The following is a 13,517-nucleotide window of genomic DNA, read 5'->3' as shown; positions in this document are numbered from 1 at the left end:
TATACGCATTTTGGACCGTATCAATGTCCGATCTGTCAAAATATATTATAACTAAATGTGTAAATCCTTACGTAATTGGAAAAGAGGCAGAAATGCCTGAAAGAGGTCTAACAATTACAAGATGTATTATTTTCTTAATAAAAAACCTTCTTTTCGTTTTTTAAAAGTATCTTGCTTATTGTTAGAGATGGACCCAACAAACCCTATATGGCTATGCTCGACAGGGAACGTTCTATCCAAATATGTAAAAATATACAGGGTGTTCTATTTAACTTAACAAAGTTAACATCCGCGGCCATTTTGTTTGGAGTTCATTTGTTGTTCTACTATTATTTTCGAAAAATTCATAAAAAATCGTGTAGCTTTTATATTTCACATTTTTTTATAACTCTTAAAACAAAAAAGTTAAAGGGGGGTCAAAATATAGTGAATCACCCTGTACTTTAGACACTTTAAGGATCCCTTTTGTGTTATTGTTTCCGTTGTAGAAATACCAGTCAATTTTTAGAAAAAAAGTTAATGATCGAATAAATTATTACAATAGAATTGTATTGAAGTTTACGAAGGAAGCTCTTTACTAAATTATTTTAAAAAGACCTTGAGTGACTGCTAAAACAATAAATACAAATAAATTTCAACTCTCCCCGCACTTTTAGGTTTTGATGGAAATTACGTGTGTATTTACTTTCCGTACATTCACATGTAATTTTAATCTCTTGGCAATTATTACTAGAGTCGCACATTCTGTCAAAAGTATACATTATCTACGATTTAATAACATACAATTTTTATAAATGGTAGACCGGAGCGGCTTGCTCTCAAATTATATGACTGCAGGGCCTAAGGAAGTACCTATCATTTTAATAATGCCGCAATCGTTTACGTGAGTCAATGGATTAGAATGTAATAATACAGTATCTCCGTTCCGTGAGTCCTTTATTTTCAATACTGTTAAATTATGTTGCTTAATACCCATTACTGCATGCATTTGACATTACTAATATAACTGCTGCTCAAATTGGTGCTATTAACTCAGTCAACAGAGCAATGAGAAAAATAAGAGTCCAGGTATACTTTACCCTTTTTCTTATTTTAGAATTGTAAATAAATTAATGGTGAGCTGATTTAATGGGTAAAATGTCTCGGTTGCACAATATATTGAAATAAAGCAAACGTTGTTATTATATCCTTTTTTATATAAAATATGTGTTTCCTGATTAGTATCTCAACGGCGTCATTGCTTCACGTAGTTATTAATCATAACAATTCTTACATCTAAACAGTGAATACACAATTTTATCTTGGAAAACGTTTCGAAAAGATCCATTAGCCTCAAGTAACAGTAAAAGTCGTAGTATTGCCAATAACCTAAATACCGCTAAAATAATAACTACATTTGTTATTCAAATTTTGTGGCTAATCTCCTACTATATAATTATACGTAATAAAATTTTTAAATACTGTTTAAACTTTCTAAGGAATATAAATACAATTTAATTTAGGTTAAAATTGGATACATTTTACATCGAAGTTAAAAATGTACAAAATTCGACGTAAATAAAAAACTGCAATTGACTTATAGCTCTGTAGGTTTTTTGTATTTGTTTGTCTATATAGTAGTTTAGAAAAGTTTATAAAAGTACTGTTTAAAATTGATAAATAATTGATTTCATTTTTCTTTTTCAGTCTCCATATTTGGATCAGCATGGCACGTAGCAAATGCTCATGTAAACGGCACATATCGAGCTTTTTCAAAAGAAAAAGTGCTAGCTGACATCGGTGTTTACGTAGGACTTAAGCATGTAAATATTACTTTACAAGGTAAGTTTTTTGTTTCTATATCCATCTAACAAACCAATCCAGCAGACATACTTTTTTTTTTTTGTTTATTGGTATTAATATACAAAGGTATTTGCACAAGTTTAAGCAGATCAAATAATGCACCGCAATCATACAATGTAATGGCAGCGAAATATTTTGAAATATACCTAAACTCAATGTCTAATAAAATAATGTAAAATCGATATATTGTTCGGAATATCTGATCACAAATTACATTACTGTGTATTATTATATTATACTTGGCATCTATTAGATATGTACAAGTGAAATAAAAATATTTAGTAAAAATTCATGTTTTTGAACTTGCTTGCGCATTGAATCACTATGATTTGCCTGTCTGTCTGATTAATCCTATTTAAATAGGATCCGTGGAAGTCTTTGACTTTTCAAGTTAAATCTCTAATCGTTTAAAAAAGTAAATCGCTGTCATATTTTAAATAAATATCTAATAAAAACGGATATATATTTTAATCTGATCTTTTTTTAATTACAGCTGTATCAGGAATATTTGGAAAACCCGAACCGTATTTTAATATAACACCTATTAGGTATTTCCTAAAAACCATAATTTAAATTTTAATAAGTTCAGAGTACGGTTAAAATTTAAATAATATAATTTTTTGATGATGCTGATGATCGTCATCATAAATAAAATGCTTATAAATTATTTTAGGAAAATGACAATTTCCTTGCTAGTATTTTAAAATTCAGTTCTTTATCTGCGACAAGACGTCTCTAAAAGGTGTTTTCATAAAATCTACGCCCAATTCGTAAAATACAAATTATAAAAAAAAACAAATTATAAAAAAATACAATAAATACAATTTTTATCATAATTGAAATAGGGTTTTACTGTCTATGTAAAATTATGTATATTTTTATTATTTTTAGCATCTAGTAACAATTGGACGACTGATATAGATTTTAATGAACGATTTTTATGGTTAGATTCTTACCAAATGGGTAATAGCTTTAAAACGGCGCTAGTTAGAGGACTTCCATTCCCTATTTTAACGGTAGCTGAATATTTCACTTTAGGCCAAGAAGGGCTAGCATGGGGTGGGCAGTACAGAGCAGCGGGATATTTTGCCATTATTATGCTGTGGTAAGTTACATTTTTTTCTATACGATCTGCGTACAGTGTTTGCGCTCTAATTAATGAGGCGAAGAAATTCTTGGTAGTCCTTAAACTCTTAAAGAACTAGTACAGCTGCGGACAATAAAATGTTTCCAGAGCTGACTGTTCACTGTAAATATGACTGCTGTTTGTTATTTTCTTGCAAACTGTAGCAAATGATCTGATTTAACTTTAATTGAAGTTATTATTTGATTATTACTCATTCTAAATGCATTGAAATATATTTTCAACGAAATTAATTACTACCTTGAAATAATTAAGTTTACTGAATACATCTCTACAATGTTCATTTTCTTCATTTTTTATCAGCGCAAAAACATTTCTATATAAGCTTTATTGATTGTTTTCTATAAAATTTATAAATCTCGCTAAATTATATCAATATTGTTACAGTTTAGTGCTTACTTAAACATGTGCTTTAAATAGAAGTTTTTCACCAAATATTTTGAACATACTTATTTGTTTTTATACTGTGCATAATAAAATATTAACACTGGGACGTAATCTGTGGAAAATCTTCCTCTGTATTTAACCAACTAAATAAACATGTATGTGACAGAATAGGCGTTGTTTATTTATCTGAAAAGGATTGTATCTGTTTTGTGTGCAAACATTTTATGACATTTTAATGAAATAAATTTTTCAGGATGCCCAACCTACGACCTTTCATTAAACTTTATTTTATAGTTAATGAGCTGGTTCGTTAAATATTTCGCTCCCAATTATGTTTGTTATCCGTTTAAGAATTAATTATTGCATATTTAAATTTAATTAATTGTATTCTTAATCGGCAGTTTCACTTTAATAACGTAATTTTAAACAATGACTTTACGAAATTAATTGTGAGATGTTTATGATAGTTATAACAGCCTTAAAAATATCATACAATGATCTATTGTCTTTGGAACAATTCGTTTGGGTAATTTTAAGAAACAAACGAATAAATCAAGAATTGGTGTATTTAGAATGAAATTGAAATTGTCTGTTTTAATAACTACTTAAGTGGTCTTCTAGTAATTGCAAATACTAACAAAAGTGACTATATTTTTGTAATTTTAATGGGATTTTACCAAGTCATCTCTACAATTTTAACATCTTTTGTCTACATAATATTTTCTAGCAATGTTTGAATGGACAATGTACTACAGAATATTGTGAAATATACTTATGGATAATAATATAGAAGTCTGACCGAGTTGCTTTATTTAAATAAAGAACAAAATCCCTAACATTGGTACCAAAATGTTAAAATTGAACTAATTATTTGTTAATATTATATTTGAAAGGTAACTTATCGACATACAATTAATAAAAACTGGTAAAACTTTCATGGTTCGGATATGGGTTAATAATTTTCTTTAAAAGTATTAAAATATATTAAGACATTTTCTCATTCGACATAAAAATTGTATACATTTTGATCTACGAGGCATATTCACAAAGTAAGAGTACTGAGACTGATGCTTTATGATTTTTGTTCTCGACAAGGCCAAGTTGTTAGGAGCAGAACGCGCGCTCATTTGTTTCATTCAGTTGAGAACTGTTGTTGTAGTGATGTGTTGAAATGAGCGCCGCTATTCCGAATTCCGCCAGCTGCGAGGTGAGGAGCGTAAACCGAAATCAAAACTTTATGGGACGAAAAGACAATCCGTCTTCACCATCAGCGAAAAAAATTGAAAACCGTTGTTTCGGCCCGAAAAATCGTGGCAACTGTGTTTTCGGACTATAAAGGGTTTTCCTCATCGACTTTTTGCTCCTGTGCGGTACTGTGAAACCCTGGAAACACTATGAGGAGTAATACAGAACAAAAGAAGTAGAATGTTAACGAAGGGAGTGTACTTGTTACAAGACAATTTACGTCCCCACACAGTCAACGCCACAAAGCAACTCTTGAATTCACTCGGTTGGAACGTCATCAACGACCCAGCTCACAGCCTTGAACTGACACCTTCTGATTTTCATCTTTTCTCTTCTCAGAAGGTGTTTATGGGTGGAAAAAGTTTTTCTACTTCTACCGAAATCGTTCTGGCATTATGAAACTATTTATATTAAATGCGGTTTTTATAGTAACTGTTATTGAAAACTTGATAAAACATGAAATACAAGTATGTAGCTATTGTGCGTGGACTCATTTTAACAAAAAAAAATGTTGATTTTGAGTGAAAATTTGCTCAATTCTTTATACGGTGTAACATAGTAAATTAATGAATACTCTTAAGTCATTTATTATTTCAGGACATCTTTCGTTGTGTGGATTTTAATGAACCTAATGTTAATCGCAGTTCCTCGATATGGAGCGGTTTTAATGACAACATGCGGTTTCTTGTTATTGTCGACTGTTTGTGGATATTTTGGAATGCTGCCTGAATCACCATTAGTCATATACCTCGAGGGGAGCATTTTAAACTTCCGTTTCGGTTGGTGTTATTGGCTGGTACTAATAGCAGGTAATATCAATTTTTCAAGAATGTTTAGAAATTACTAACCACTCCTAGTTTTTCCAAAATCTTGTTTATAGGTGATGTAATAAGATTGCACTATTTACAAAAATAAATAAACATGAATATGTTTATAGGTATTGTGGAAATATAACCTACAAAGTGTGCTAATATCTTGATAGCCAAAACATTGGTGTTATTTACTTATTTACTTGATTTACTTAATCCTCACATTATTTATCTTCTGTATGTTACATTTGTAAGTATTTTTAGGTGGCGTGTGCCTATTAGCAGGTGTCATAATAACAACCGTCGAAATTATATACCCACACAGTTTTTCTACCATCTTGGAAGTAGATTACGATACACCGTATGATAGACACATAATTATCGAAGACAGCAGGGGGAAGCGGTTTCAGAAGAAGAGGAATAGTAACAATGGTAGCAAACTAGAAGAACCCGCGACTGAAGGCCTAGGTTCAAGAATATTAAGGTAAATTTCCTACATACATATCTTGAAATACTTAGTATACAGATATATCGAGGGCTCAGAAGCCAATCAATGTAAGTCACTTTTCTCTGGAAATTGACTTACGTATTGAAGGTTTCTTCTTAAAGTTGAAACATTAATCTGTGTTACAGGCTATTGGCTTCTGAGCCCTCCATATATTCGTTCATATGTTATTGACGATAACAAATAGTGGTAGAGAATTATCCATTCATTTCTAGATGTATCCATTTAAAGAATTTATATTTTATGAAGTGTTTTATAACTTGCGACTTCTTTGCGGGTTCTTTGTTGGTTGTTAAGATGTTGGTGAAGCTTTAATGGTTAATGGCGATTTTTATGTCACGAATTGATAAAAAATGTTCAAAAACCTTTTGTTTTTAAGATACAGTGTCTTCAAAAATTAAAAGAAACGAATTGTTTTAAGTCATAAGAAAGAAGTGTCGATACTGGTCCACCTTCTAATGATGTGAAATTCAAAAAACCCAAAACAAGACCTAAAATTGCCATTAGATGTTCTTGAAGTATTTCTGTGTTTGCGGATTACAAAAAATCTAAAATCCAAAATGTTTTTTATCGTCGGCCTGTGTAATTAATTATCATGAGTTTGGATATTCAAAAAAGTATATATATTATTTCCGTAAAAATCGATTATGAGATGTCTAATGTTTGGCACTCCTAAGCAATTCTTAGCCTTGACATTTTAGGTACTTACATTATTTGATAATAATGATGGAAGAAAAAAGATAAGTAGTAAAATTGCCCATTAAGTTGAACCACTACGGTATGAAATTATCCAACATTACGAATACATAAAAAATTTTCGTAGGAATGTTCCGTAGCGCTAACGTACCCATTAAATTCGAATTACTTTTTTTAAATTTTATTAATAACAATTTTTTCATGCTTTAATTCTTCCGCTTAAGCTTTAATCTAACATAAGGTATGTTCAAAACTCTCAGGTCTGCAGGAAGTTACTTTTAGTCACACTACAAGTTTTATTAAGAGTATAGAACATTTGTGTTCAAATGGTATTTGTTAAAAATTATTTATTTTCTTTATTTACATTTATCATTCAGTGGAACAAAATGTATCGGTATTTTCAGTTAATTTCCAAAGTTTGATCTCCAAACTTTTCACAGCCCACAGGTACATTACATATGTAAAAGAATACCTGAAATTGATGAATGAAAATATTAGAAGATAAAAGTGTAAATGTTTTATGTATGTTTTATTTACGACATTTGGGTATGTCTGCCAAAATAACCGATATTGTTCATACAGCAGCATATTACACACAGTGAACATAAAAATTACCTCACATAATAAAAATATCCAGTACGGCAGCTGTAACAATTACACATACCTTGGACTACTCAATATTAATGGCAACCGTAGCCCAAAATCGATACTTCATTACTGTATCAAACACACAGCTGTTACAAACATTTTGCAGCTAAAAAGAGTATCAACAACAAAAATTTAACACTGTACTGTAGTTATTGTATCTTCCAACTTTTTAAACAAATCTTATTCGGTCCTACTTTGTTATTATTCAACACAATTATGCCTGATTAAGATCACACACTACATGTGAAAGAAAAAAAAAACAGACTAATTTAATAAGACGTAAAAGCAACAAGGAACAATTTCTACAAAATTCTGAGATAGCTGAAATAACACTTTTAAGGTTAATAATAATTAATAAAGGACCGAGTCAACTTAGTTCAAAGATATAACAACCAATGCCAAATAATTTTTTTATGATACTCTCATAGGTACCTATTATAGCGATTATATTCTGATTTTGAAGACTTTGTATTTCTCTGTTCGATATATGCTTAAGAGCAAGAAAAAATTACTAAACGCTACAAGGATACAAATTTAAGGAAATAATTTACTGGCTCTGTTTGAGAATAGTAGTTAAAAGCATAATGATAAGTACTTTTTATAACCTTAAGTCATCAATCAACACTTTATTTGGAGGAAGTTGTTTACCAAATTATATTAAATTGGTTAAATGACCTTTAATGTTATTTTAATAAGGAACCTCAAGGAAAAGTGTATTCTTTGGTGTTGATATATATTTTTTGTGTAAATAATGCTTTTACGATGATTCAGCCCGACGGGAAAAAGCGTTTTTATTTTTAAACTCATGAGAAAATGGTATGTTGTATAAATATTCCAGTTTATTCCCAAACTCTTAAAAATGTTAATATTTTCAACAACCTTTTAAAATATTTAAAGGTATATAAGATGTCTTTAGAAATTTGTTGTAAATACGAAATTTGAATTCTACGGTTTAACTAGAACAAACTCTTGAATTAGGTACTAACAATCTCTCTTGGTGAATTTTCAATATTTCAGAATATTGGGACAAGATAGTCACTTTAAATTTTTCAAAAAATTGAATGTAGGTTTATTATAAAATCGAGAAATATTAACAGTTTTATAAAGAACGACATTTACAAATAAAATAGTTTTTTCACATCCTGTCACGGTCGTGAAACGACGAGAAATTGTCTTTAAATAGTACATTAAAATGATAGTCAATTGCACACAACCATGAAAGAAGTGGATGGAGCTAGGGCCAAACCAGTCTAAAATATAATTCCCACATTGGTTTGTTTTTTGGAAGTAAGGAAACTCGAGGTTTCAAATTGACTTGAGTTGTCAGTGATCGAAAAAACATTCCAGTTCATGACTTCGTTGCACCATAAAACCATAACTCCGTAGCTTCTTAATCCTCGGAACCTCATAACCTCGCAAATTCTGTGGGAACATATATTTTTTGTATAACTGAGTTGGAAGGCTTCCATAACCCCACAACTCTATAACCTCATAACTTTAGAAACTCTGAGGAATTAAGTCTGTAGTTCTTTAACACCTGTAGACTCATGATCATGTGTTACTATGTCACCCGAGGTCTTTTTTCTTTGTATCTGCACTGAAAGAACGTAACCGTACTTCTTGATTGTACAGTCAATGAGTTTTTTCGATCAAAATCGTTTAAATAATAAGTTACGGAATTATAGGGTTGTAAAGTTAGGTGCAATGAAACCATGAATTCCAATATTTTTCTTATAACTGACTGTTCAAGTCGGTTGGAAATCCCAAAAATCGTTTAATAGAGGAGTTTTCTGAGACGAATCAATTTCAGAATTCTGACTTTAAATTGGAATTCAATGGATAGAAAACTACAGGATGCACTGGTCTGATCCACGGTACAGCACACTTTTTTTTGTGGTGCTGTCGTTAGTAATAACTCTTGCAAACTCATTTTATGTTTAAGGAGGCTTTCATCGAGGAATCGGGATGAGAACAGTTCACCGAAAAGTAGTAAAGCCGGAAAACAAACATTCGAATTGGAGGCTTCCGCCTGGAGATATCCCTACAAAGACAATAATGAATTTTCCAGACAAGATAATTTCAACCGATCAATGTCCCATGGTTCTGTGATATCCAATTTATCCAGAGATGTGCCTCCAGTACATAAGGAAGAATTCAGCAGGTAAATTTGTAAATTCTACATTTTTAGCGTGTTCATAGAGTGAAATAGTTGCTTTAACAGAATACTTGAAATGTTGTTTTTTCAAAATGGTAAATGGTTAACTGAGGCATATCAAATGATAGTGATAATCGATTAGCAACATAAATATTTCAAATGTATTATTTACTTGTATATTTCTTCCCAAACTGATATTTTGACTGAGTCCCCATTCCCAAAAAAAATTCAAGGCTTATGAAGATATGATTACAAAATAGAAGGGTAAATAAAAATGACAATTGGGTACACTTGCATGCTGAAAATGTTACTCATTTTTTTTTAATTTAAAGGAAGAAATGGACCTTGAAAGTTTGTCGCAGCGCTAATGTTACCTTTGAATTTTTACATAATTAACAAAAAACGTGTTTGATATTGGCAACTTTATGTACAAAACCGTTGGAATTAATCCAAGTGACGTAATGAATGATGTCAGTGGCTTTACCGCTTTTTTTGTGCATAAATTGTTATTTTTGCATTTCGATACACATTTGGATCTATATATTTCTTAGTAAACTTTGAGGTGAACGTACTCCAAAAATAACAGTTATAATTATTTGCATTACAACTAGTAGGCGTTATTGTCATTGCACTGCACTGGTGTAAACATTTAAATTACTACTTTTTATAACAGCGGAAACTAAAAAAGTTTAGTGTTGATAAAAAACTTAAAGCAGTATTTAATTTACTGGTACATAAAAAAGAATTTATTTGTTATTTTATACAAAAACAGACGTTTTTCTTTTTGTTGTAAAGGATGTCCCAATATTCATCCAAGAAGTAATTTTGATAGAAAACACAGGTTTTCAAATAAAAATTATAATTTTTTATTGATTCATAAAGTATTCAGTATTTGGTTATCTATGCCTATCATATAAAACTCCAAAAGCTTTAAACGCACGTGATCTGGGCAGCCAATTCTGATCACTAAAACGGGAAATTACACGACCAGGAAATGACTCGTGCAGTAACTGAATTGCTTCTTGGCCTGTATGGCATGTTACACCGTCTTGTTGAAACCACGTCATCTAGATCCATATCTTGCAATTTAGGCACAAAAAATTGGAGTATCATGTCATGGTGTTAACTGTTTTTGCCTGACCAACTCCATTCTCGAAGAAAATCCGATGATGCCTCCAGCCCAAAATATGTACCAAACAATGACACGTTGTGGATACATTTTTGTTTCTCATCAATCACTCATGGATATTCTCAATCCTAAGTGCCACAATTTTGTCGATTAATCAACGAATTCTCTTCGATCTGCGTGGTCAGTAGGCTTCAGTTCGTGAGTCAATTAAACTCTGTAAACATGAAGCAAATTTTTCGTGAGAATATGCTGTTGCAGCTTCTCGAAATGTCCAATTTTTGAACAAGGTGCCGAATTCATGTTACTAGATTCTCAGCAACACTCTCAAGATGTACTTCGATGTTTTGTGTTGAGCGACTTGTTGAAGAACTGCCAGATTGTTTAAGATCACTAATTGATCCAGTCTCCCTGAATTTTTCAATTAATCTCTTCACAGTTGATGGAGTTAAGTCACTATTCCCACCATATCTTGTACGAAAATTGGGAATTGTAGCTGTCAAACCTTCATTATTACAAACTTTTATTTAATTTGCCTTGCAGTATAGAATCTTGCAACTGAATTTTAAAACAGTTATCCCCAACCGATTGAGCTGAAATTTTGCATACATTTTTAGTTTTGATGCCAGTGCATGGTTAGCTAAGTGACGTTATTATAAATCAAATATGGGGGACTCCCAAAGATGGCGGACCAGTTATTTTTGATGCACCCCCATGATGTGGGGTATCAAATGAAAAGGTTTGCTGAGAAGAATACGAAAATAAAATGATGTCACTAAAAGCTTGTTTTCAAAATTTTTTTAATACATGAACTTATTTTTAAAATATTGCTTAACAATGAAAACGCATTGTTTTTTCGGTAGCGCTTCATTTTTAACAACCTTGAACTGTCAGCGGTCTCTTTTTTTGTTGGCAACACTTGACCGCAGAAATGGCGCAAAATTCAAATCTTGCGTGGAATTTGGGACACCCCATGTTTAGGATAGACTGGTGATAATAAAAATCATTTGTTGTTTCAGGTATGGACGATACTCGGAAAAAATGAACCCAGTATCGATGTGGTAATATTATAAATACTGTAAAAAATAGTGCAATCTAATTAAGTGATCTTGTTGTGATATAGTTGATTAAACAACGTAAACTAAAATAAAAGGCCATATTTATATTTTAGCATAGTTAATTTAATGTGTAGTTATATCATTCAATTATTTATGTTATAGATAAGATGACAAAAATAAATATTGTGTTAACAAATGATCTGCATTTTTATGAATAAATATTATATTTTAATGAAATGTATTTTGATAGGGTGCCTAGTATTTTTTATTTATTTGGAAGAGTGACTAAATTTACAAAAGATTGTCGTGGATGATCGAATCGACCGATTTATCCGCCCGTGGTGGCTGCTGTTAATCTGCTGTTCTTCTATGTACTGTGTTAAGCTGAGATTTTTTGGTTATTGGAAAGGCCTTTTCTTACACTTCGTGTAACTTTCCTTAAGTGTCATAATTAAAGAGTTGTCATAAAAGAAAATCCTAAACTTTCAGGTGAATTTCAAACGGCTTACAGCTTTGGCGCAAAATGGTTGCACAATAATAATAATAAAAAAACAAATTGAAGCTTGATGTTTCTAGTTTCAGGATCTGAAAAATTTGTGGTTCCCTTTCAAAAGGTCCACGGACTTCAGTATATATTTTTTGGCAATCCCACCTCTTTTAGTTTGATTAATTTTCTTTAATTCGAACTGTTCTGTAGCTGAGTTATCGTCATTTAAAGAAAAATGACCTTTTTGGTTTCGATAATCACAGCCACACACAAAAAAAAAGTTGGGTATACTTTTTATGCGACATATATTTTTCGTAGTAATTTGGCCTCCTGAACACGAATCTGGAGTTAGAATTGACCCATCACTTCACAATTTTTTCCTAACCTCAAAAAACTTGTGAAAAATAGTGAAAATTGATGAAAATTTACTGGGAAAATTTGGAAAAAAATTTATTTCCACATCAAATAGTACATTTTTATGTAAAAGACTCTGCTGAATTCAAATCCACTGTCAGAATTGAGCTAGAACGTGTGGTTTTTTTTCTAACCTCAAAAAACCGAGCAGGAATCGCTATTTTCAAATTCTGAGCGGATTTTGACCAGATTTTGTATAAAGGGGTTTTTTGGGTCGCTGATTACGAATATGAATTCACATTGTAAAAATTCAAGATGGCTGATCCAATATGGCGGGTGTACTTTTTTGAAATCCACCGATTTCAGTAAAATTTGGCATCATAAGGATTGCTGGTTGATCTCACCTTCATTAATCACACATCTGGAGCCAGATTTTCATAAATCAAGGTAAAAGATTCCACTCCGTCTAAAAATGTGACTTCGCTTAAAAAAATGACTTAAGGACTCTACACATGTAATGATGTGTAGTGTGATGTGCTTGTTTCCATGGGACAAGACAAAAAAGTTTCTACTTTATTCTTTCATTTATTTAGTCGTGCATGGGCTTATGGTTTTCCAATCAGATTTTTTTAACTACTATGCAGTTTTCCTATGGCATTTAGATGCTTTTATTTCTTAATAATTTTAAAGTTCAAGGAAAAGGACACATTACTGCCACACAGCACATCACTGCATCTGCTTATGCCTTCAATCTAAAAATGTGACTTTGCCGAAAAAATGCCGCCTACTCGGCCTAAAATTATGACTCTGCCTACAAATTTTACCTTGATTTATGAAAATCTGGCTCCAGATGTGTGATTAATGAAGGTGAGATCAACCAGCAATCCTTATGATGCCAAATTTTACTGAAATCGGTGGATTTCAAAAAAGTACACCCGCCATATTGGATCAGCCATCTTGAATTTTTACAATGTGAATTCATATTCGTAATCAGCGACCCAAAAAACCCCTTTATACAAAATCTGGTCAAAATCCGCTCAGAATTTGAAAATAGCGATTCC

The 13,517-nt window shown here is 31.4% G+C and overlaps 1 protein-coding gene across 5 annotated transcripts in view; it reads left to right on the top strand.

Moving 5' to 3' along the window:
* The window catches only part of LOC108905029 (dual oxidase maturation factor 1), a 59,767-nt gene extending 47,958 nt beyond the window's left edge, over positions 1–11,809 (top strand). For all 5 annotated transcript variants that reach the window (XM_018707791.1, XM_018707790.1, XM_018707792.2 and 2 more), the window contains exons 4-9: positions 1,687–1,821; positions 2,734–2,947; positions 5,216–5,427; positions 5,692–5,911; positions 9,219–9,437; positions 11,577–11,809. In XM_018707791.1, coding sequence (XP_018563307.1) covers positions 1,687–1,821; positions 2,734–2,947; positions 5,216–5,427; positions 5,692–5,911; positions 9,219–9,437; positions 11,577–11,622 — 1,046 coding nt within the window. In that variant the 3' untranslated portion in view covers positions 11,623–11,809. The remainder of the gene's footprint in view (positions 1–1,686; positions 1,822–2,733; positions 2,948–5,215; positions 5,428–5,691; positions 5,912–9,218; positions 9,438–11,576) is intronic.
* Positions 11,810–13,517: the final 1,708 nt, after the last annotated feature.

This window comes from Anoplophora glabripennis, unplaced genomic scaffold (assembly GCF_000390285.2).
Source record: "Anoplophora glabripennis isolate ALB-LARVAE unplaced genomic scaffold, Agla_2.0 scaffold73, whole genome shotgun sequence".
Taxonomy (NCBI): Eukaryota; Metazoa; Arthropoda; class Insecta; order Coleoptera; family Cerambycidae; genus Anoplophora; species Anoplophora glabripennis.
Note: the sequence above shows the minus strand (reverse complement) of the source record. Positions and strands in the feature narration are given on the sequence as shown.